Source organism: Brienomyrus brachyistius, chromosome 18 (genome assembly GCF_023856365.1).
Source record: "Brienomyrus brachyistius isolate T26 chromosome 18, BBRACH_0.4, whole genome shotgun sequence".
Taxonomy (NCBI): domain Eukaryota; kingdom Metazoa; phylum Chordata; class Actinopteri; order Osteoglossiformes; family Mormyridae; genus Brienomyrus; species Brienomyrus brachyistius.
The window spans coordinates 2,885,698-2,911,381 of record NC_064550.1 but is presented as its reverse complement, the minus strand read 5'-3'; the positions used below and the strand labels follow the sequence as shown (position 1 = coordinate 2,911,381).

At 41.7% G+C, this 25,684-nt stretch overlaps 2 protein-coding genes across 8 annotated transcripts in view; one reads left to right on the top strand and one right to left on the bottom strand.

Moving 5' to 3' along the window:
• The window catches only part of LOC125712669 (glutamate receptor 3-like), a 42,876-nt gene extending 27,694 nt beyond the window's left edge, over positions 1 to 15,182 (bottom strand). For 3 of the 5 annotated variants that reach the window (XR_007383368.1, XM_048982958.1, XM_048982957.1), the window contains exons 1-2: positions 5,948 to 6,222; positions 5,395 to 5,553 (exon numbers count right to left, since the gene is read on the bottom strand). Coding sequence is in view for 4 of the 5 variants with exons in the window: in XM_048982958.1 (XP_048838915.1) it covers positions 5,395 to 5,553; positions 5,948 to 6,035 (247 nt within the window). In the remaining variant the exon portion in view is untranslated. Of the gene's footprint in view, positions 1 to 5,394; positions 5,554 to 5,947; positions 6,223 to 14,447; positions 14,606 to 14,942 lie in introns of those variants that run through there. The other 2 variants (XM_048982959.1, XM_048982961.1) reach the window with 2 other exon arrangements.
• A 2,617-nt stretch (positions 15,183 to 17,799) lies between these two features.
• LOC125713454 (myelin proteolipid protein-like) lies at positions 17,800 to 23,791 on the top strand. Of its 3 annotated transcripts, none has more exons than XM_048984593.1 (7): positions 17,800 to 17,936; positions 19,870 to 20,056; positions 20,167 to 20,323; positions 20,839 to 21,016; positions 21,540 to 21,613; positions 21,754 to 21,819; positions 22,253 to 23,791. In XM_048984593.1, exons 1-7 carry the CDS (start codon positions 17,933 to 17,935, stop codon positions 22,325 to 22,327), a joined length of 741 nt encoding a protein of 246 aa, XP_048840550.1. In that variant the 5' UTR covers positions 17,800 to 17,932; the 3' UTR covers positions 22,328 to 23,791. The 3 variants fall into 3 exon arrangements, with proteins under 3 accessions (XP_048840550.1, XP_048840549.1, XP_048840548.1); XM_048984592.1 differs by lacking the exon at positions 17,800 to 17,936 and adding an exon at positions 19,092 to 19,539; XM_048984591.1 differs by lacking the exon at positions 17,800 to 17,936 and having other exon boundaries at positions 19,582 to 20,056.
• The last annotated feature ends 1,893 nt before the right edge of the window (positions 23,792 to 25,684 follow it).

The following is a 25,684-nucleotide window of genomic DNA, read 5'->3' as shown; positions in this document are numbered from 1 at the left end:
CTTTTAAGTCAAGGCTTAAGACGTACCTCTTTAGCCAGTCTTTTGGATAGTAAAATCCCCTTTTCTAAGGTGAATGGGAGATCTGGAGGTTCATGGTCAAAGTAGGTGATACTGAAGGTATGAGCACTGATCATGCACAGTGTGGGCACAGTGAGAGACCACTTCATCAATGGTGGAGTCTCATCTACTCTGGATTTAAGGTGAAATACCTCTGGAGGATGTGGAGATGCTGACGAGCCTCAGGCTGATAGCTGTACAGCTGGAATTGCGAAGGTTGCCTCTATGTGACTGCGAATTGCACAGAGATTAACTCTGACTGTTATTGGTGCTTATGAACCTTCTAATCCAAGGGCATGACCTAGCTGGGGGAATTCTGCCACACCATTCAGACGCAGCCAGTCTGTTGTAGCTCCGCCTGACAGCTGTGGCTCATCAAGGTGACAGTCCCCATTGTAAGTGGTGAGATGCTGAATGGTACCACCTATGGAATCTGTGGTCATATTGAGAGATTTCAACCTGGTATTTTGGGCACTCTGGTGAAGAAGGCGGAGAAAACTAAGAACCAGTCACCACATGGTGCTGATTTGGATTTGATGCAGAGGGAAAATGCCAAATAGACCAGGATGACCCACATAAGCAGTCCAGGATCCCTGGAAAAGCCTATGTCAGGGCACAGGAATGGGGACTCTACCAGATGGTGGAACTTCAAAGCAGAATTTGGCTGCGAGACAACTCAGTGAAAACTCTCAGATGGCTATATGACAGTTTGCAGCAATACGCTAACACAGTCTATTGGAATGTGCTCCAGGAATATGGGCCATTGAGACTGTATCTGCATGCTATTCTTTCCCTATATGAATGAAGCATAAGTCATGTCCACATCATTGGCATAAAATCAAAGCCATTAGTGCTGGTGTTAGCCACAGCCAAAAGTCCGTTTTGTCTCCACTTCCATTAGTGATTTTCATTGGCTGGAAGCACGTCCACTATGGGGGGTGGGGTGGTGGGGATGACATCCCTGGTACTTGCAGATGATGTCATGCTCTTGGCTTCATTTGACCCTGACCTTAAGCGCTACTGAATAATAGGAAATGAGAAGCAGTGGGGATTAACAAGATCAAATCCAAGGGCGAGACATTATCTTGGAAAGGAGTGCACTACTTCTTTCAAGTGAGCGGTTAGAGTCTGTCCTTAGTGAAGGAGTTTGAAAAGAGTTTATATTCATAAATTTTGGGACCTTGTTCATTCAAGTAAAAGGTTATGGGAAATTGGTAATGGATAGTTGGATTGGTTTGGTGAATGCAGTTTTATCTACACCGTGGAGGGCAGCGGAGGTAAAGCGGTAAAGTCATAAGATGAGACTAACAGTTCAACCGTCAATCTATATTCTTATCCACAGCTATGCTCCGGAGTTCTGGGTCTTGACCAAAAGAATATGATCACACATATGAGTGGCTGAAATTGGGTTTCTCCACAGCAGAGACTCACTCTTCATGACAGGATGAGGATATTGGAATCCAGAGGAACCTTAAGGTAGAGCTGCTGCTTGTGTGAATTGAGAGGACTCAGATAAGTTAATTCAGGCATCTTAGGAGTATGCCAGCTGGATGGGTCCCTGTGATGCCCGGCCCGTCGGCTCCTTGTGTGTGCCACGCCCCCTAATTATCCACGTGTGCTTTCCTGATCGTGCCCTGATTATTGTCTGATTATTTTCAACCAATCTTGTCCTTTTAAGTCCACGTCTTGCCTAATGCCTTTGTCTGTCATTGATGTTACCTGATGTAAGTCGATGTTCGTGCCCTCATCTCAAGATTAAACCCCTCGTTTGCCCTGATTCTCGGCTTCCAGCCTGTTTCTTACCCGCCTGCCCGCACGATCGCCGTTCTGCTCGTCCCGATCGTGACAGGTCCCAATATATGTCCCAACGGACAGTGGACCCAAGGAAGACCCAAGACACACTGGTGAGATTACATCTACCAGCTGGCTTTGGGAGATTTATAAACCCCAGAGAATGAACTAGAGTTGGAAGCCAAGGTGAAAGATTTCCCGTCTGAGCTGCTTGGCTGTCCGGCAACCGCAGTCCTTACCAGGAGAAGCTTTGAGGACATCATCATGATTTGTTTTTCATTTATTTGTTACAATCTCTCTTCTAGTGGCTTTGGAGCACTTAACTGGTGCAAAAAACTTTCCACCTGTCTATGTGAACTACATTAAAGAAACATTAAGGAAATTCAAAGCCTGGCTGATATTAACTCGTATTTTTTTCAAATGACACACACATTAGACTATAATCATGCTTATTAATTTCCTGACACAGTTATGCACTTACTGCCAAACTGAAAACCTAGCAGTTTAAGAAAATGTGAGCAAAGGGAACTTAACTCTGTAGTTCAGTGTACTGAAATAAAACACTCATTACTGTAAACAACAGACAAAAATCTGAAAAAAATCCAAAATGTCAATGTTCAAATAAATGGTATAAAATAAAAATATGGAATACTATACCCAGCCCTCTGTTCATTACTGCCCCAGAAAAGCACAGTGGTTATCCTAACAAGTGTGAATGTCCTTGCCTATTCCAGCATTGCAGCGGATTGTTGCGGTGGGGCATGCTGGAAGGGTGGATGATCCACAGTCTGGCTTACCAGAACAGGGGTTTTATTAGTAAGACGGATACTATGAGACTACCAAGAGACTATGAAGGGTCCAAACATGGGCAGGTAGAAAATAAGAGCTAAAGCAGGGAAAAATACAGGAACTAACACAGCATATAATGTACATGTAATCAGGAGCAGGGCGGCATGGTGGTGCAGTGGTTAGCACTGTTGCCTCACATCTCTGGGACCCGGGTTCTCCGCCTGGGTCACATGTGTGTGGAGTTTGCATGTTCTCACCATGTCGTCGTGGGGTTTCCTCCGGGTACTCCGGTTTCCCCCCACAGTCCAAAAACATGCTGAGGCTAATTGGAGTTGCTAAATTGCCCATAGGAGTCCATGCGTGAGTGAATGGTGTGTGAGTGTGCCCTGCGATGGGCTGGCCCCCCATCCTGGGTTGTTCCCTGCGTCGTGCCCATTGCTTCCGGGATAGGCTCTGGATAAGCGGTTTGGAAAATAGATGGATGGATAATCAGGAGCAAACACAACGACCAACTGGGAAAACCGAGTAAAAGGTAGGTGTGGGAATTTACTAATTACAAAATAAGAGCTAGGAACAGATGAGGGTGATTTAACAGACACTAAGGACTTGGGCTAAGGACTTTGAAACTCGGGCAAAGCAGAAACATAACTGAACTAGACACAAGCACGGATAACCTGGGACAGAGATACAACAAACAAGGACCAACAAGAACATAATTAATGTAGGGGAAATAAACCATTGATGGTAAGGAAGTATGCCTCTTAGCTGCATGCTCAGCCCATTAATCCATGCAGCAGCCCAGGGAGCTGGGTAAATACACTAGGGAGCTAAGCACATGGGATGACCAGCGACACCTGCTGGCCAAATAGGGAACTGACATAGGACAAGGACTGATACTGACAGATGGAACTTCACTGATGTCAAGGTATATACGAAGCTAGGTGCCACCCTTCAAGATATCGCTCCATCATCGCATGTTCGAGCATCCCATGGAGTATTACATGGAGTATTGCATGGAGCATTGCAAGTACAATGAAAGGCCCAGCAGGTGAGTCTCCAGACTCTGCTATTTACTTACAGCTGGGGGTTATTCATTACCAGGACACTATCAGTTATCTTTAGTAGCACTTGTTAGGTGGGAGATTATCGTTGCCATTCCTAACAGACCCCAGACCCTCAGAAACCCCCCTAAACAAGACTTAGAGATAGTCAGGATTTTGTGCTCTCCTGCCTGACGCCTCCCGCAGACAGTGCTGGACTGGGATTAAGATTTTGCCCAGACTGGTTCAGCACAGGTTTTGCCGATTTGGGGGGCTGGGGGGGTCCCCTAGCCCCCTACAATGATTTTTGCAGCGATCCCCACAATAACCTTTCCTGGCCCACCGGAGAGTAGCCTGCGATGCCACATGGCCAGGCAAGCCCTGCTTACAGAACCACACATAGCAATGGTTTCCACACCAAATCTATTCCTCTCAAGTGAATCCACTCCCGTCCTGGTGGCTGGTGATAGATTTCCTATAATGTGCCTGCCGGGTCCACTGCTTGGGTCCCGATGCGATGGTACTGGCTGAATGTGTATGTAATCAAACTTTCAGGTTCAATGGGACACCGGAGGACATTGTCCACATCCTGGCTATGGAAAGCACTCAGCGTCAGATAGAACGGCTAAATCAAGAAATCGGGTGTTTTCTGAGACAATATTTCTCCTCCTACCAGGCTCCCTAGTTTATACTTTTGCACATCTCATCCCTTTCTAGATGTGTCCTGGACTGTCACACTCTGCGGTTCGCATGGGAGATGGAGACCAGCGATGTTTCAGCTGAGGGAATTCCGCCACAGCCAGGTAGCTGCTGCTCCGCCTCACAGCTGTAGATCATCAAGGTGACAGGCTGGAGCCCACCCAGGGAACAGGGGGCTCAGCCAGCCTGCCACCCACATCGTTCCCATAATATAATAACATTCTTGCTTGTCCTCAGAAAGATTAACTTTCTCTAAAAGTGTACTTCCGCTAAATGTATCATTTTCACATGGTATCAAAATCCATACTCACTGGACTAAAGACGGAAGTAAACTGCATCAAAATCCCACTCTAAATTCTAAAAATAAAATTCTAAAAATACAGCACCCTTTTCAGGTACTAGAAAGCCAATCCCTAGGGGAACCATATAGAAATTGATATGCAACACGATGCAAACCACTGCCTTTCCGCGTGGACCAGAAGGTTTCCTAAGAATTAAAGTAAAGTACGTCAATAACAATACGTCTATTTTGGCTGTTGAGATGCGTCCACAGGAAACGTGTGTGTTCGTTTATTTGCAACTCAGACATATCAGCAGGTCAATTTTCATTTATCCTTCAAAAAACACAACGACCATTCTTCTGAAATAAATGTCAAACATATTTATATAAATATAGGGCAACACACAAGAAATGTTTGTTTTTTATAGAAAAATGAAGGAAAAAAAAGCTAAGTATAGTACTGTATATGCTTAGACAAGGTTACACAACATTAAAGTTGGCTAACAAACATCATGTGCATCTTAGTAACGTCTGGACACTGCATGCGTAATTCGTCTGCAGTCTTCAACGATGCGGGATTACTGGTTCGTCGCTTTTATTAGTCGCCTATTTCATTTTGGACTTTAAAATAGATTCAATAAAAACCAGGTTATATATTCTTAGCACATTTTGTATTTTTTAAAACATAATGGAAAATGATAAATGAACTGCCATTAATAATATTTTAGGGGTACTCACAGGCGTGAGTGACAGAAAAGCTGGTGGACGACTCCAAATTGTCGACATTATAATTCAGATGAAAAGGTTTCTCTGTCACATTCTGATTGGTGTTGTACAACTGTACAGCAAATCTGAAGGCGCTGTGCTCCTGGACCATAGATCGCATGAAAAGTCCCCCTAAAAAAACAAAGGTAAATTCACCGGTTTGTTCAACATTCGAAAACATACACGGGAGCGCTTTGAAACGAGCTTCAGCGACGCGGAATCATGAGTCGTCCTGATGTTGAGATTCCGCCAAATTTTCAGACGAGTCACCAGAAATACTGAGAAGATAGAACTTAATGAAATACTTTCTTATTTATACGTTTATTTTCGAATCATAACTTTCACCCGCTGAGTTGTTCTCTTTAACGTTTTCCTGAACATACCAGTTTATTGATTTACCCTCTGTGATTCTGTCACTTAATTATTAATAACATTGGTTTTTTTATTGAGCTGCATATAAGCTGAACGATAATCAGCATAAAAAAATCATGCACAGTTTAATTTGGTACATGAAAATAAAACTTACCTATGTTTATCTGGCTTGGAAATCCTGCAACACATCTGTCAAAAAGCAACGATAAGGAAACGACATGAAACACTATGTAAAACCACATTTGCTCCTAGTTTTTGATCCCAAAACTAGACAGAGAAAATCATATATACACTCAGTTCCTTGAGATATTTAAAATATTCCTTTTTGTGGGACCAGTTTGATTTCCGAAGGTAGTGACAGGTTGCAGAGGAAAATTTTTAGCGCTGAAAAAGGTTTATTTCACAGATGCGGTCGAAGCAAACAGTTGACCGTTGGGTAATAAGCATCTCTTAGGATTCCTGCTACAGCAGACCTAGATATCAAAGTGAAACACTTTGTGTGTGCGTGTGTGTGCGCGCGTCTGCGTGTGCACGCCACTAATCATGAAAGTACAATTTATAAAGCTGCACACAACAAAAATAGTATCAAGTGTCTCTCACAGATTCTGTGAATTTCAAAATCTGCACCTTCGTGCACGGCGAAAAGTGCTTTTTCTGACAATTTTCTACCAAAGCTATAAATAAATGGTATTCCTCAATGTCACTGCAAAAAGTGAAGAGTGGTATTCTATTTTCCTCGGTAGCTGTACTGGGTTGACTAATAATATATGATGCAGTCCAAAAAGTTGTAGTTAGGTGTAGCAGTGGCTAAATTTCTGGTGTATCTGATTCTGTGTGAGCACATCTATCCTTTCCTGCACTGGACTGCAATCCCTGCTCCCTAGTATCTGCTCCAGGCTTTCTCTAACTGTTCATTGGATTTGCAGTTATGCATTAATGAATGATATTGCCATAATTATAAATGCATACCAATTAAAACACATAAATGTTTATATTTATTATAGCTTTCATAAACTACATCATTTCGATTTTTGTGCAGTCTGCAATTTTGTTATCAGTGTCACCGAAATTTTTATGAAATTATACAAGGTGTTTAGTCATAGCAACCTGCAGTTATGTTTGGTTTAGATATATTTGTATTTAGTCACCATGGCACATTCAGGACCTGCCTGCATCTCCGACCTACACACGTTACCATGCGAGATGGCACGAGACCTCGGACAGCAGCCACCGGTCATATTTCAGGACCTGTGTTTTGGATAGCCAGCAATCACATGGCCAGCAGGACGGGGGGAACTTGCTATCACAACGCTGAAAAAACACTAGCCAAGTATGCTTAAATTTCTTCCTGCTTTTCATTCTTTCTTATACGAGGGATTTTGTCGTCATTTTGGGGAAAATCACATGCTATATTTGCACTAGCCTATGTTTGACTAGATTACATTTTTGCTGTTCAGTCGACTTTTCTGGTGGCTGCTTCAGGTTATCAGAGAGAATGGCAACATCAGCCTTGCATACCACCAGGTCATACAAGTGCAAAGCCTTGGGGGCAGGGTTAGCATTAGCACTAACACTGGAAGCAGCCTCAGCCTAAGCCGCTGTATCCTTAGGTTAGCATTAGCACTGCATCCTCAGGTTAGCATTAACACTAGAAGCAGCCTCAACCTAAGCCCCTGTATCCTTAAATTAGCATTAACACTAACACTGGAAGCAGCCTCAGCTTAAGCCGCTGTATCCTTAGGTTAGCATTAGCACTGCATCCTCAGGTTAGCATTAGCATTAACACTGGAAGCAGCCTCAGCCTAAGCCCCTGTATCCTTAAATTAGCATTAACACTAACACTGGAAGCAGCCTCAGCTTAAGCCGCTGTATCCTTAGGTTAGCATTAGCACTGCATCCTCAGGTTAGCATTAGCACTAACACTGGAAGCAGCCTCAGCCTAAGCCGCTGTATCCTTAGGTTAGCATTAGCACTGCATCCTCAGGTTAGCATTAGCACTAACACTGGAAGCAGCCTCAGCCTAAGCCGCTGTATCCTTAGGTTAGCATTAGTACTAACACTGGAAGCAGCCTCAGCCTAAGCCCCTGTATCCTTAAATTAGCATTAACACTAACACTTGAAGCAGCCTCAGCTTAAGCCGCTGTATCCTTAGGTTAGCATTAGCACTGCATCCTCAGGTTAGCATTAGCACTAACACTGGAAGCAGCCTCAGCCTAAGCCGCTTTATCCTTAGGTTAGCATTAGCACTAACACTAGAAATAGCCTCAGCCTAAGCCCCTGTATCCTTAAATTAGCATTAACACTAACACTGGAAGCAGCCTCAGCTTAAGCCGCTGTATCCTTAGGTTAGCATTAGCACTGCATCCTCAGATTAGCATTAGCACTAAGACTGGAAGCAGCCTCAGCCTAAGCCGCTTTATCCTTAGGTTAGCATTAGCACTAACACTAGAAATAGCCTCAGCCTAAGCCCCTGTATCCTTAGGTTAGCATTAGCACTAACACTAGAAATAGCCTCAGCCTAAGCCCCTGTATCCTTAAATTAGCATTAACACTAACACTGGAAGCAGCCTCAGCTTAAGCCGCTGTATCCTTAGGTTAGCATTAGCACTGCATCCTCAGGTTAGCATTAGCACTAAGACTGGAAGCAGCCACAGCCTAAGCTGCTTTATCCTTAGGTTAGCATTAGCACTAACACTAGAAATAGCCTCAGCCTAAGCCCCTGTATCCTTAGGTTAGCATTAGCACTAACACTAGAAATAGCCTCAGCCTAAGCCCCTGTATCCTTAGGTTAGCATTAGCACTAACACTAGAAATAGCCTCAGCCTAAGCCCCTGTATCCTTAGGTTAGCATTAGCACTGCATCCTCAGGTTAGCATTAGCACTAACACTGGAAGCTGAACACTGAGATTTGACTGCTAAATGATGTAAATACTACGCTGTGGTGGTAACTCCTCCCCCTCCCCAGTTTGTTGGTCTTTTTCATTGGTTTCTTCTTCCCTTTTTGCCCTTTTCGGTTCACAACAAAACAGCCTCTGGATGTTGAGCGTGCTCCATTGGCTGTGTGCCTCTCATATTTATGCAGCATATAAATTTTGTGATGTTCTGCATTCAATGGAAATAGCGGGTGTTGCAGGGGAAGCCAAGGATGCATAATTGCAGTTAGTGTGGATGCTCTCTGCAGCCTATTTTTTATTTTTTGCTTACTACTAGAACTCTTAATTTGGTTTAGTTTCTGTCTCAAAAGGAATGTTGCTGGACATTCATAAAGTACTGGTTGTACTTTACAGCACATTTGAGGGTGCAATTCACTGTCGTGTCACAGAAAGAATGGATCCAGCAGAAGAAGAACGTATCAAGTCACTTGTAGGCAAGCAAGGGGCTGTCATCAGTTCTCAGCAGTGAAGCTGTTGATCAGCTTCTGTAGGTTGTAAGTATCTTTCACACTTCTACTGTTTGGAGCTTTACTCAGAGGGAGGTTACTTCTCATTCGCTTCACATGCCCAGAATGTGACATTCAGAACATCTGACTACTATGATGGGCACCCTACCCAATACGGAGGGCTGCTGGTCCAATGCCCTGTGCTGTATGGGGTTCGCTAGCCAATCGGAGGAATGCAACACAGTGAGGGTGAAAGTGTCCTTTGTCACCTCCCTTGCGCCCCTGCAGTTTATGAGCAGAAAGGTCCAGAAACTGTCAACTTGGCTCACCTTCTACAGCATTTCCAGAATATGTTTGACCATTCTACTGCACATCAAGCGTTGGTTGTTCTCACTACATCCAAGCTAGTGTTCCGTTGCTGATTATAAATGTAGGATTTCCACATTATCAGAGGGATGGACAGACATTTCCATGGTCACTGTCTAGCGAGGGTTATATCCTAGATAGGGATGTGAAGGGGCATCCTTGAATCTCCATTTCAAAATTGGATAATTGAATCAAATTGGATCATTTCACATGAGAATGCCTGTTTCAGGATCAGACTGAATACTCCCTTGAATCCCAATCATTACTAACTACCTCTGCGTTCCTACAGATCCGCTTGCTTCAATCTCAAGATCCACAGTCCTTGCAACGAGGTCAGATGTGATTCCTTAGGCACTTGCACATTCTTTGGTTACAGAACAGTCTCTTCTTTTATTGCGGTGAATCTGGTCACCATTGTCCTGCCCAGAAGAAAGACTTTAGACTCATAAAGGATAGGGTTGAGATCTAACAGCATTGGGCCTGTAACATTGGGTCTGCCATTGCTTCGGCTAGATAACTCTTGTCTTTATGGTCCACTGGGGAACTGCTAGTTTAAAGTAACACCTGTATGATTTCCAACTGTGGCATACTGCAATCCTCTTCATCAAGTTTTACTTATCAACCACCCCTGCTACCCAAGGAACGTGATCATCTTTGTAAGTGTTGACTACATTTCAAAAGGTTGGATGGGTATTGGCCCTGAAATATTCACCCAAAAAGTGGTATAACTATTATTTCAACATGTTTTTTTCTTGTATGGCAAATGTCTGGGCAAGATCGTATGCGTTGGGTCTGGAGGTCATTTTGTGAATGCCTGCAGGAAATCATTGGTCTGACCTCAGGATATCACCATGAACAGACAATGGTCAAGCCAGGAGGCTGACTGCTTCCTGTGGAAAACCAGCAAGACTGTACTGAGTTTTTTACCTGGGCCGAATACACCCTAAGCTTTCGGCTTAATTTGCAACCACCTGTACCTGCTACACTTTGCTCACCAGGCGTTTAGAGGGGTAGATCTTCATGCAGTTATATGATTCCCTTTGATCCAATTGTATTCCAGTCTGTACCCTTTTGTAATAAAACCCGTTGTTGTTTACCACGATTCCTGTTCCTACATCCTTTATCCCACACAGTGCAACAGTATGTGTGACATTACTGAATAGCACATCAAGAATTAGTGGGTCAGTTAGTGAAGTTATCTGCCATAAAGGACCAACGAACGCTGACCAAAAACCTACATTATGAAATCAGATGTATTTTGATCATTTTACAAGTGAATTCTCCATACATGGACTCATATGTTGGATTTTATTCATTTGGGAAACTTAATCATTATGTGGAGCTCTTCTACATACTGTATTTGTGAGGTCATCAATGACTAGTACTTGCAAGCATCTTATTTGCCATAAACAGCCAGTCAGCATTCTGTAAACCAATAAGTTGGGCTATTACATTTTTTTTAGATTTTGTTGGATAGTTTTAGGGGGCGGCATGGTGGTGCAGTGGTTAGCACTGTTGCCTCACACCTCTGGGACCTGGGTTTGAATCTCCGCCCGGGTCACATGTGTGTGGAGTTTGCATGTTCTCCCCATGTCGTCGTGGGGTTTCCTCCGGGTACTCCAGTTTCCCCCCACAGTCCAAAAAGCATGCTGAGGCTAATTGGAGTTGCTAAATTGCCCGTAGGAATGCATGTGAGAGTGAATGGTGTGTGAGTGTGCCCTGCGATGGGCTGGCCCCCCATCCTGGGTTGTTCCCAGGCTCCCAGGCTCCGGACCCCCCGTGACCCAATAGGATAAGTTGTTTGGAAAATGGATGGATGGATGGATGGATAGTTTTATGAAAGTGTCCATCTGTACATTTTCCATAATCACTTATCTGGTGCATTTTTCCTTCATTGGATGCAAGTCAATCACATCATGCAATCATGCTCTATTTGGAGACAACAATTTACCTTAATACACGCTATTCAAATGTGTTGGGAAACCTGCAAACCATTGACAGTACATGCAAACCCACCACAAAGAGCCAAGCTCAGGAACTGAAGCAAATGAACCATTATTAATCTTAGTGACACAAAAAATTAGAATGATGTGCAGTTTTGTTTATCCCTTCTCTTAATTGAAAATATTATGTGGCTTTCATGACTGTCATGACAACATGTATTACTGTAGGATATTCTTAAATTTATTTTTTAATATAAAATTATACAGCTGTTCTGTGTCAGTACTGCAGAGAGCGCAAGTACTGCTAGTGATGCCATATATCGCGTAGCTGTTCTCTGTCGGGACTGCAGGGGGCGTGAGTACTGCTACAGGTGCCGTAGCGTAACTGTTCTGTGTCAGTACTGCAGAAAGCAGAAGTACTGCTACTGGTGCCCTACATCATGTAGCTGTTTTCTGCCAGCACTGCAGAGGGCACGAGTACTGCTATGGGTGCCCTACATCACATTGCTGTTCTTTGCCGGCACTGTATAGGGCAAAAGTACTGCTATGGATGCCCTACATCGCATAACTGTTCTCTGTGTTTCACTGCAGGGGGTGTGAGTACTGCTAGGGGTGCCCTAGATCATGTAGCTGTTCTCTGCCAGCACTGCAAGGGGCGCGAGTATTGCTAGGGATGCCCTACATTACAAAGCTATTCTCTGCCGGCACTGCAGGGGGCGTGAGTACTGCTACGAGGGCTCTACATCGCATAGCTGTTCTCTGCGGGCACTGCAGGGGGTGTGAGTACTGCTACGGGTGCCCTACATCACGTAGCTGTTCTGTGTCAGTCCTGCAGAGAGCACAAGTACTGCTAGTGGTGCTCTACATCGCGTAGCTGTTCTCTGCCAGCATTGCAGGGGGCGCAAGTACTGCTAGGGGTGCCCTAGATCATGTAGCTGTTCTCTGCCAGCACTGCAAGGGGCGCGAGTATTGCTAGGGATGCCCTACATTACAAAGCTATTCTCTGCCGGCACTGCAGGGGGCGTGAGTACTGCTACGAGGGCTCTACATCGTATAGCTGTTCTCTGCAGGCACTGCAGGGGGTGTGAGTACTGCTACGGGTGCCCTACATCACGTAGCTGTTCTGTGTCAGTCCTGCAGAGAGCACAAGTACTGCTAGTGGTGCTCTACATCACGTAGCTGTTCTCTGCTGACACTGCAGGGGGCGCAAATACTGCTAGGTGTGCCCTACATCACACAGCTGTTCTCTGCCGAGACTACAGAGGTTGAGAGTACTGCTAGGGGTGCCCTACATCATGTAGCTGTTCTCTGCAGTCACTGCAAGGGGCACAAGTACTGCTAGGGGTGCCCTACATTGCACAACTGTTGTCTGGCAGCACTGTAGAGGTTACGAGTTGGCCCTATGGCAGCATGAACTTCCTCAGCTAGTGCAGGAAGTACATCCTCTGCTGGGCCTTTTTTATGAAAGGGGTAGGGGTGCAGTGTTGAGGGTCTCCTAAAATGTATTTAGCTTTAGGATGCCATGACCACACCAGCGGGCTAGCTGTTCAACCTCCTCGTTATATGCAAACTCCTCACCATTACTGATGAGTCCAGTGATCATTGTGTAGTCTACATATATAAAGAACTTGAGGGGTTTTGGGAAATCCAGTTGCTGTCAATCAATGGGGAGAGAGCACATACATCCCTGAGGGGCGCCAGTGTTGACTGTCCTTAATGTGAGTTTTCCCAGCCTCACCTGCTTCTGTCTTTTAGGATGTTGGTTATCCAGTGACTGTGGGAGAAGTTTGCAGTTGCATAGGTCTGTGGATCAAGGTGTTGGAGTACACAATGCAATACCATGTTGACTGCATCATCCACCAATGATGCTTGGTGGGCAAATTGAAGGTGGTCCAGTAAGGTGTCTATGATGTCCTTCACATATAGAGGTCTTTCTAAGGTCTTCATGACCACAGATGTCAGAGCGACAGACCTATCGTCATTTAGTTCTTTTATGTAGAATTTTTCGGGAATAGGTATAATGGTGGCATGTTTGAAGCAGGAGGGAATTTTGCACAGTTCTAGGGATCTGTTGAAGATCTGAGTGAAGATGGGGTCCAGTAGATCAGCACAGGCAGGATGGTGAGATGCCATCTGGGCCTGGTGCTTTCCTGGTTTTTTGTCTCCAGAAGGGTCAACGCACATTCACTTCACAGATCTTCAGCGCCGGCTGAGATACAGGAAGGGCGGATGAATGGGCACTTGTTGGTTGTATATTGGGTAAATTGCACTGGGTGGGGGGTGTTTGCCTGAGCTTATCAAACCTGCAGTGAAACGCATTTAGGCCGTCTGCCAGTTGATGGCTCTGTGCCATATAGCTGTTGTTGCAGACATTTCGACATTGACACAGGGTCGTTGGCTCTCCAGCTCTTCAGAGTAGCTTTTATAGCACCTCCAGTTTCTGCTGTCAGAGTGTTCCTTGCCCGCCTAAGCAAGGCTTTGTCCCCACTTCTGTAACCTACTTCCTTGGCCTGCCAGAGCTGCTTGAGTTTTCCTGTGAACCACGGTTTGTCGTTACTGAAATAACCCAGTTCTGATGGGAACACGCATGTCCTCACAGAAGCTGATCTAGGATATGACAGTATCAATGAGCTCATCCCAGTCAGCAGCTGCAACTTCAGAAACCCTCCAGTCAATGCAGTCAGAACATCAATACTGCCATCTTGTGGCACGATGTTAATATTGCATTTAAAATGAAATTTCATTTTTAAAATCTTATGATCTGAGGCAGGTCGACTGTGTGAGAGAGCTACATGTCCAAATTGATGTGTTTTTTTCCCAGGCCTGGAAATTATATGCACTGGACCTGATCTGAGGAAATCAATTAAAATATGAATATAATGTTTAATGATGAGTATTCTAACAGATGCTAATATGTATTTCAAATTCTCTTTAATTAAGGTTCAGGTGGCACTGTGGCTACTAACCTCACAGCTCCAGAGGCGTGAGCTCAGTTCCAGCCCTGCTTCTGTATGTATGGAGTTTCTATGTTCTCCTAGTGCTCCCTTGGGTTTCCTCTCACAGTTAGCTGAACGGGGGTCTCTAAGGTTCCCACTGTGTTCTCCATAACGGCCAGGCATCCCATCTGTAATCATTAACTAACTTTAAAAATATAATTTCAGTTTAAGTCTGCCAATAACAATAAATAAATTATATACTCTCTGTATCTACAGTGTTGAATATCTGATTGCGGTCCACACCTCCCTGCACTGATTGGCTGTCCCATTTATAGGTATATGAAAGACTGTTCACCCTTAAAGCCTAAAACAGACATACACCACTCTATCTAACCAAATCTACTTCAGCCATATACTCCAGCGCAATCACTTATAATATGTATCAATCTTCTAAATGTTTACCCTGGTCAAGGTCATGTCAGTGACTTGTACAACAGCTAAACAGAAAAGGTTCTTAACTCTCACCTCAATGTAGGTAGCTGTGGTCTGCGGATGAAAAATAATCCATTCTGATCGTCAAAAGGTTCAGCTGTGTCTAGTCTTACAATAACTTCAGTTTCAGTCCATCTTCTGTAGCTGCTTATTCTATTCAGGATTGTGGGGGGTCTGGGGTCTATACCAGAGGCTAGGGGCACAAGGCAGGGAACAACACAGGATTAGGAACCAATCTGTTGCAGGACACACACACACAGACAAACACACCTATTGGGAGATTGGTAACTCCGGTTCACCTCAGCTTGTTTTTTGACTGTGGGGGACAAGCCAGAGAGCCCAGGATGAACCCCACAATGACAGGGGGGAGCATGTAGATTGCAAACACATGGAACCATGGTCCCATAGTTGTGAAGCAACAGTGCTAACCACTGCAGCACAGTGCCACCCTTATAATTTAAATTTATGAGTGTTTTTTATATGAAATGTTTCCAATATGCTTTTATTGTCCTTTAACCAGAGTTCATTTTATTCCATATCTATCCAAGAAATTTAAATAAAAAAAAATGTAAATCATAGTAAGCTTCCCCCCCACCCCATTTCCTTAAAATCGTTTTGTTAAATTATGATTAATTAAGTATTGTTACAATAAGGAGTACAATGTGACTCAAAAAAAAATAAACAAAATGTTTGTCCTTTATTTGTCGATTTATAAAATTTCAGAAATTAAAAAATGATAAATGACCATGACCTTTCTGAAAGGACAAATAGCAAACATTTTGTGGTGGAAAAGTCTCTTCAGATTAGCGGGTAAAACAGCTTCCAGGGCCTCAGTTCGTCTTCACTTCCATCTGCTTCTGCTGTACAATTGGTCTCTTTGTTCTCAATGGGCTTTCACTGGGTTCGGTTTGGGATAGAGGGCAGGACACTCGTACAGCTGTACACAGCTTTTATTGTGTTTGAGTAGCTTTTGTTGTTTGTTTTCTAGCATTTTACTTATTTTTCAACACGTACAAGGCGTTTAATGTCTTATTCTGCTACTCTTCATGTACCCTATGTGCTCAATGTCACTAATAAATTGTTTAAAGTCTTGAACAGGGCCATTAAAATCACGGTCCTCAGATCCATGTACTGCTGAATTGTACTGCAGGTGTGAAGCCTCTATGCCCAATGAGAATCTCTAATTATTATACTAACTACCTGGGAGAACTGAAAAGTTTAAGGTCCAGATCTGCCGAGCCCTGGTCTTGGAGATGGACATGAAATTATCCCTGGCTTATCTCACAATGGGAATGGTCAAAGGCTGCGGAATTCATATTAAAACAGAGCTGCTTTTTTCTCAAGGTCCTTGCATCTGACTCTAAATACCTTATAATATAGTACCTTATAATATAATGGTACTATATGAGGACCAAGCCTCACAATGATTTTCCATACTATCCCAACGTTTTGCAGTTTGGGGTTGTACACGGAATACATTGCCCTGATATACACTGATAATACAAAACATAAGAAGGACTTGGTAATATAATGCTGCACGTCCCTTTGTCCTCAGAATGGCTTATCATCAGGATTTGGGATCCACAAGGTGACAAAATCATTGCAGGCCAGTTCTGACCCAAATACTTCCCTCAGTTAAGTTGGCTGGCAGAGAATCACAATTCGAAGTAGTTCATTCCATCTCATCCTTCAGCTGTTCAGCTAGATTGTACACTGACGATCTGGCAGGCCAGTAGATTAAGTCTGCAGCTCCATTCCTGGACAATCTTAATCACAGTACAGAATATTATCATGAAAAAATATCGATTTTTCTGATAGAAACATTTCTGCAATGCAGGGAAGCACTTGAATGGTAATGCTATTCCGAAGTCTTGTGAGACTGAAACATTGCTCAACTTTTATTAAGCAACCCAGTGAGTGCGGTATAATCACACCCCACACCATCACATGACCACCTGCAGTCTGCAATGTTCGCTTACAGTACTATAGATGCATGGATTTATATGTTTTTCATCTTACCTAATGGCAAACAGTAGGGACTGGGTTTCATCACACTAGTCCTCTAGTGTTCAAAGTTATGTTCCTTAATCCACATCAGTCTTATGGCACAATTCTTGTACTGGACTGAGAAAATTTTATTCTGTCTGGTCATTTTCATCTGCATCGACTGAAATGATTAACAAGTGAAATAAATTATGGATCATGACTTTGACCTTGATTTACCCGGCGAGTCCTTTTCAGGAAAAGAGTAGGCATCTCTAATTCTTTGTACACTCAGAGAATATGGTTTGTAAATGTCTGTAAAAATGCCTGGACAGAGATAAGCAGCGATACGTTCAGTTGTTTTTCATGTCTCAGCCCGTCGTTATTGTATTCTGTTGGGTAATTCTAATAAAATTTTATCATTGTATTGTAAATTTATTTTGACTGATGTAATTAAATTTGGGTTATAACAATTTGGAATTTTACATTCAGTCAGCTGAGCGTTAGTAGAAGAAGTGATATAGAACAAATATATACAAAAAATTCATATAACAAAACAGTTTAATAATCGATTAATTAATCAATTAAATAATAATAATATGGGTTAGTCAAAAGGTAAAAATTATTGTTGTAAAAAAAACTTTTTAATTAATAAAACAATATTTAATATATTTGGTACCTTCAAAAGTGATGTAATAAAGGCTAAATATACAGTGTAAATTTTAATAGTAAATTTAGACCTTTGTAGCAATAGTAACAATTGAATGTGACACATTTCCTTGCACTCATGAGCAATAACGATGCTAACTGTAAGTGTAGCAAGGTTAAAAGAAATTGTTGAGGACTGAAGGTTCTTGATGGCTGTATTGTTCGCCGGCAGCTGAAAAGCGACTTTGTATCTAAACTTGGAGTGACTTGTCTGTTCATTGTTGATGAAAGAGGAACGAGTCAGATTAATAAAGGGAGCTTTTTGCCAAATGCGCATATCATAGTAGGATAACAAAGAGCAGACAAGGAAAAGGCGCATACTCTCTCTAGATATGGGTAAGTGAACAGCTATTTCATTTTGTTAATCTGAAATACTTGGAAACATATGTGATTCATATTTAGCTTTTAACGGTAATATCTGGAAATGCTAAAATATACATTTTGAGGTCATTTTCTCTGTGGCCTTTAAAGCATTTAATTTAATTTAATTTCATTTCATTTAATGTTTTATCAAATGCCATATGATGTATGAAATTTTTGCACCTGGTTACTAAAGGCACCTAAGACAAATGGCAGTGAACATGCATTGGTACAATGTAGAAGATAACTTCTGGGTGTGGGATGGATATCAATTGCCATTCAATTAAATGAATTCTTCCATACATATTGTGTATGAGTATAGATATAGATGAGATAGTGGTATAGATGAATTCTGGCATTCATAAAAATCATTTAAAAATTCTGCAGAATACATCAGGAATCCTCATAAATCTTACCACATCTGTCATGTCTGATTTTGCCTACTTGATAGGTATTAAACGAAATTGTGACAGTGTGAGTTGTCAGTTTATTTGTTTATTCACAGATTATAGTAACTGCGCTTGAATTCAATATACAAATGTCAAGTAAGATTGTCAAATCAGTAAGTGATAAACGATGCTTTTTAAATACCTGAACTGGCGTACTGTTCACCATTGGGATTACAGGTTAGCCAACTGATACAGTACAGCCTCTTTTAGTCAAACCTGCGGATAAACTATTAAATAAATAAACGAATCCACTACAGATGTAAAAAAGCTTTTAATTTTTTTATTTTTTTTTACAGATTTCCTATGTGCTGAAACATAGTTCTCGGAAAACTTGAGATGCAATGGCTCTCAGAATAATTTCCGTCAATTTATTTGTTTTTTTATTAGCAGTATTGATTAAACGTTTAATTGTAAGGCTATTCTTGTGATGTCCATGGGACAGTATGAAATTTAGGTAACGTTTTCCATACAGTAATAGTCTGTGGAACTATTTTCACAGTATGGATATTTTTGTTGTGTTTGGACAAGAATAGAAGATTCTCCCTCCTCTTACTTATGCATAGTGCAGTGGTACCAGCAGGGTGTGGGGCTCACATCTGCTTCACCAGTGCCCCCACCATGTACCCACCCTTGCAACACACTTTTCAAAAGCTTATTTGTTGGTTGCTGTGAAGAGAGAAGGCGGTTATGGTCAGTGTTTACTTTACATCACCAGCCATTGTATTCCTGTACTGTGTTGGGACAAAGGCCATTGTTACCATGTCTACAAAAGAAATCTCTTTCAGTCTTCTTGGAACCTTTTCCTTTGTCTCAGAGCCCCCCTTGTTATAATAGCCCCTTACTCTGGAGATAGGGCTGGACTTGGTACTGGTTCATTACCATGGTTACCCAGCAACTGGACTAAAGCAACTGGTGTTGTGATGTCGCGTGAGAATGTCACTGGCAAATGCTGAGGTGGTGTCACGCTGACAGATACTATCATCATGAAGGGAGAGATTTGCCAGTGGTCCAGCGTTTTGGTTCCCAACTGAGGTCTCATTGATCATCAGGCCTGCATTGCTTTTGTTCCTTTGGCATAGAAGATCATCAAATGATTCCATTCAGAGCACCTTGGCTTCTCGGAACATTAGGTGCTGCTTGGACTAGTTTTTCAAAGAATGTGTTTATTATAAGCTGTTTAGAAATACTTTATTGGAAATACTAGATCTGTTTTCCTGGTCTTTTTCTTCTTTGTGTTAACTCAGTTTTATATTATGCTACTGTTTTGATTAGTTTCATATCCGTTTTATACTCATGCCTGTATGCAAAATTTCACAAATGTGTAACACCTCTGTGATTAATTTTGGCAAAGGTGCTTATAAGATTTTTTTCAGTTATGACCATGGAAAGCTACAGAGGCTGAGAAATGTGTGTGTTGCTAGTGTGTGTGGTGTTTGTTTTTATGTGTTTTGCTCTCCCAGGTTGTTACGATTGCTGTGTCCGCTGTCTCGGGGGTGTGCCGTATGTTTCCCTGGTAGCCACGCTGCTATGCTTTTCGGGCGTGGCACTATTCTGTGGCTGTGGGCACCAGGCCCTGGCAGGGACGGAAACGTTGATCGAGACTTACTTCAGCCGCAATGAAGCTGACCATGCCACCTTGTTTGCTTTGTAAGTCTCTTTTTTTTTCCTAAAGGGTATTAATAACAATACTTATGTGGGTGGGTAGATGGATGGATCTATCTCTAAGAATCTTGCATCCTCTCTTTTCCTCATAACAGTATTGAGTACTTCCAGTATGTCATCTACGGTCTGGCTGCATTCTTCTTCTTGTACTGCATCCTTCTGCTGGCGGAGGGCTTCTACAGCACCAGTGCAGTGAAGCAGACCTTCGGAGAGTTCAGAAGCACCAAATGCAGCCGTTGCCTCAGCACTACGGTGTGTGGACGGTGCGGGGGTCTTGGATGTGTTGGTGATATTATTTTAGGTGTAAAAGCTACAGAAATGCAACTTAATGTTAATTTATTTTGAAGGAGATTTTGATGCGTATTTAAACAAGAATATATTCTTGGATCATGTCAGGCAAGTGCATATGTTTGTATAGGGTTATGTACGTGTTTTCAAAGACAGCTAAACTTTTATTAATTATGCACTGCACTTTTCTTTTTACCTTCTTTTAAATTCATACATTAGATTAACCAGGAAAATTCCAACAAATTGTTTTTAAATTCATCTGATTTTAATAAATACTTTAAGGTAGTCTACTCTAAATTCTGAAGCTAAAGTGACACTTTGTGGAATATCATTCTGGATAGTTTGTAACAGGCAGGATGCAGTACCTTGGAATCCCTGTACTTAAAGTTATCACATAAAAAACATAGATCTGCATCAGGAACTAGAGATGTATTTCATGCCCAGAAACCTGATGTGCATCTCTGTAATTTCCTCTACAGTTTGTCGTCGTGACATACATACTGGCTGTTATCTGGCTGATTATCTTTGTCTGCTCAGCGCTGCCTGTCTACTTCTTTTACAACATGTCCTATACATGCCACACGATTAACATTCTCACTGAGACGACGACAAGCCTTACCCAGCATGCTTGGGTGTGCATTGATGCCAGGCAATATGGTATGTCTCTATGTCTTAATACATTGTCATGTTTATTTAATCAGAAGCATGATTTGCTTGTGAAGGACAATGTAAACTCTCATTACAAACATTGTCTTTACAAGTTGCTCTGCCAACAACAAAGAGGGTATATCTCTTGCAGTTAGATGTAGCACAACCTTTTCTCACACAGCTCTCTGAACACTTTGAGGGGGCACAAATATTATAGTAGTACATTCTTACTTAATGTTTTAATTAACCAGAAATTAAGTGTTAGTTATGTAGTCATCCCATGATCATTCATAACGGTTCATATATTTCATGCAATAACTATGTTTGCTCATGATTTGTACTTGAATAGTAACTAAGTAACCCCCCTTCAGGTGAAGTTTTAGCAACTGGTCTTACATTTTAGCTTAGGCCAAAATGAACACGAATGAGGGTGAAAGTACATCGCTTGATTACCTATATGCAAGTGAGAGTTATTTTGCTATGGGGGAGATGGAATAGACATCTGATTAATGCCAGTGCATTTCCTCTTCAGGACTTCTGCCCTGGTATACAGTGCCTGGGAGGTTGTGTGGAGCGACTCTGACATCGACCTGTAAAACTAGTGAGGTGAGGCAGAACATGTGCTGTGTTAGTTCATACGCTTTTGAGGGCCACTGATGACAAGCTGATATTCTCAAATAGCAAAGTCTCCTCAGAATTGCCTCAAAAAGTGGTTAAACTAACCTTTTCATCTTTTCTTTCGGCAGTTCTTCGTGACATATGATTTATATGTAGCTGCATTTGCTGGAGCTGGGATCACTCTTCTAGCTCTGGTAACAAACTGTCACATACGAAAGTAGTAATAATAGTTATTGCAATAACGATGGTGCACAGCATTGCTACTGAATGTATATGAAGTAGATGTTTGCTTCCTAGTTACTTCTATTTGCAAATATTTTTCTGCCTGTCGCTTAGTTTAGAGTATCCTTCATGAAAGTACTGTTGATTGTACATGAACATCTACTTGTTAAAGCTTTTTATGCTGTTATTGGTCACGTGAACTATAGTTCAGCTTTAGTTTTCAAGACTGGCATGCAGTAAACCATACAGACTATTCAAAAATAATATGTTTGTAAGTAAGTTGTATTTCAGGCTTGTCCTAGCTCATGTTCTGTCTGTTTGACGCAAATCATCATTATTCTATGCTGTGAATTTCATTTTCAGTCATTAATGTACATTTCCGCTCCTTTCTCCTTCTCCCTGCAGTTCGTGTACATCATCTCCACCACCTATAACTTTGCAGTGTTGAGGTTCCTGGGCAGGAAAGGCATACGGTGTTAGGCCCTTCGCTCCTGCTATACTGCAAGTCCTGCCACATTCTCCACGGCACCATCCAGGAGCCTCATGAAATTCCTGCATGTCTCCTGCTTTAAAACTACTTCAAAGTGACACCACAAAGTGATTGTTATTTACTTGAAGGGCTCCTAGGATTGAAAAGTAATACAATTATATTTTGAAGAGCAGTATAATGTTACATTAACTGTAACTGTACATTCCTGTATAATATCAACCTCATAATTTTCAGTGGATTCTTGCTTTGCTGTTGTTAATTGCTTTAAGCTTCTGCTTTTTTGGTCTGTTGCTGTGAGGTAATGTTTCCTTCCTTATTCGGTATTTACCGTGTTTTGAACAATATTTTAAGTGACTAGTTAGCAGTGAAATTTGCCTCTTCCTTTAATGATATATCATGATTATTAAAATAGCTTAAAAAGCAAATTTATACAAAAAAATTGATTGGAGTGACCATGAAGACTCAGAAATGGTTATCACAATTTTATTTTGAATATAGATGACAGCCATTTTTTTCAAACCCTATGTATCTTCTACAGGCATGTGGTTAGGACAATGGAGAAAAACAAAGGATAAACCTCTAAAAATATTTTGCAAAGATCCATAAATGTTTTCATTCCATGTGCAAAGACCCTGAAGCCATAACGTTTATTTAGATAAACAGATCAGATAGTTAGATTAAATAAATAAATGTAACTTCCCATGACTAACACCAAGATAATCATTTGGAGGATGGATGGAAAATGGGTAATTAAATCTATTAAGGCTCTTCACATTGATACTCCAGTCGTAACCACAGTGGAAGAGAATGAGTTGAGGAGGAGAATGATAGCAGCTTTTTGGTGCTCTCTAAATACAAAGAACATGCTCAAAAAACTGTCTTTTTAGGACTGAAGTCAAATCAAAACTCTTTATAGCATCATCTGCCTTTTGCATCTATAGTGTAATTAATGATTTGTAGTGTAGTGATTTGACTGGCAATCTGGGGTCTGTAAATGCCCTGGGGGTCAGCTGCAGGGGGCCCGCAGAGATGTTTCATAGACAAAGTGTTGGTGTTATCATCCAATCCATATAATGCAAAAAAGATACCACAGGGAGACCCACCCCAAAAGATGGACTACTGTCCCCCACTGCCTCCCAGTCGTTAGTTCTTTACTTACTGACGTGATCATGCATTCATAACAGAGGTTCCTCTGCTTTAGTGCAATATATTTAAACACAATGTTAGACACTATAATATATAGAGGCATGTGGCAAAATTAATGTAAACTCATTTATAATCTGTTATGTACTTGGCAAAGGCTACATTTTGCGTGAAACTATGATTTAACCTAAATGTACTGTATTCTATACAATTTGTGTTAAGATTACTCTCTATTAAAATTAATGTGTGATTTCACACATACTTACAGGAAGGCATCAGTGTCTTTCTATTAAATGATGTCCTTTAAATTTCATTGCTTTGTGCTGAGTGTATTGTGTGACCTCACACCTGCAGGGTTCAGCGTTCGATTTCTGTCCTCTGTTTGAGAGTATGTGAGTTACAGCACGGTTTTTGCATGTTCTCCGAATATCTGAGTGGCTGTTCTCCTGGACGGCTGGTTTCCTCCTATGACATAAAAATAAAATAAAAAAGCCATGATCTCACAGCAACTCTACAACTGGATAATAATGGCGATTATTAATAATAAGTTTCATTTATATAGCGCCTTTCCAGAGCTCATGGTCGCTTTATTTAAAATTTAAGAAAGCCGCAAAAAAAAAATGAAATGATGGATGTATGATTGCATAAGCTTTGCAAAACACAGAGGACCTGGCATGGTATGCAAGACTACTCTGGGCACCGATTCACACACAACTGAAAAGAAGAGAAAGGCACCACGTGGAAGGTTACTTATATATAAAACCCAATAATGACACAAAGGTGATGGTATCTGAGCCACTGTGGCATAACACTAAGTGTGGTGATTCTTTCAGTAAAGTTTTCTTCGTATCTGTCCTTGTCAGTTTCACATTCAGGTACTGATGTGTAAAACCAGGACAGGGGCTATAACTTATGCAGAGGTGAACTGCGGGATGAACCATCCCAATTGTAGGTACTGTGAATGTACCAAGGGACCAGACACAAAAAACACAGTGGTACAAAAGAAGGTGGCAGACTGGCAATTTTTATGCAAATAAAATTCAAAACTCAGGGTAATTAGGGAAAAATCAGACTGAAATATTATCTGAATTTATCTCCCCTTAAAGTCGAATAAGGATGGAATTATTACCTTGCCTAATAGCCTAAAAGACATTAAATCATGGAAGAAATCTATTTTTTTGAGACTCGGTGAGAACAAAATGGAGATTATTATTTTTGGTCTCTGGTTGGTAGTGCTCTTAGTCCGTTAGCCTCATATAGTCTGTCAGGAATTTAGGAGTGCTTCTTGACAGCGTGTTTAAACTGGACAAACATATAAGTTCCGTCGTAAAACATGCTTCTTCCATTTGAGGATTTTAGCAAAGGTAAAGCCTTATCTTCCTCAAAATGAATCTGAGCGAGTCTTTCATGCGTTTATTACATCCAGGTTAGACTATTGTAATGCCTTATATTATGGGCTAGATCAGTTGTCCCTTTGACACCAGCAGATAGTCCTAAATGCATCAGCACGCTTGTTGACTGGAAACTGAAAGGGTGACCATATCACTCCTGTACTGGCCTCTCTGCATTGGCTTCCTGTCACTTTCAAGATCCAGTTTAAGATTTTATTACTTGTTGTTAAAACACTTCAGAGGAATGCACCTGCTTACTTGACTGAGTTGTTACACCAACATGCTCCAGTCAGACCACTCAGGTGAACATCTCAGCTGGCGGATGTCCTCTTGAGTGTGCCTCTACTGTGATGATGCGGCATTTTATTGCTTTTTGCAATATTTATTAATTTATTAATGCTCTTGAGTTGTAAGGTATTTATTAATGCTCTTGAGTTGTCATAGAAGTAATTTTGTTTTATTACACAATGACAATAAAGTGCTTGAAACATGAATCATCCAGTCTGGGGGGCAGCATGGTGGTAAAGTGGTTAGCACTGTTGCCTCACACCTCTGGAACCCAAGGAGTGCATGTGTGAGTGACTGGTGTGTGAGTGTGCCCTCATTCTGGATTGTTCCCTGCCTCATGCCCATTGCTTCCAGGATGGGCTCCAGACCCCCCACGATCCAGTAAGATAAGCGGATGGATGGATGGATGGATGGATTGATGAATGGAAGATCCTGGTCATTCTTCTCTGACCTATGCATCAACAGGGCACTTTTGCCCAGAGAACCATACACTATTCCATTGGATGTTTTTTTCTTTTTTGATCC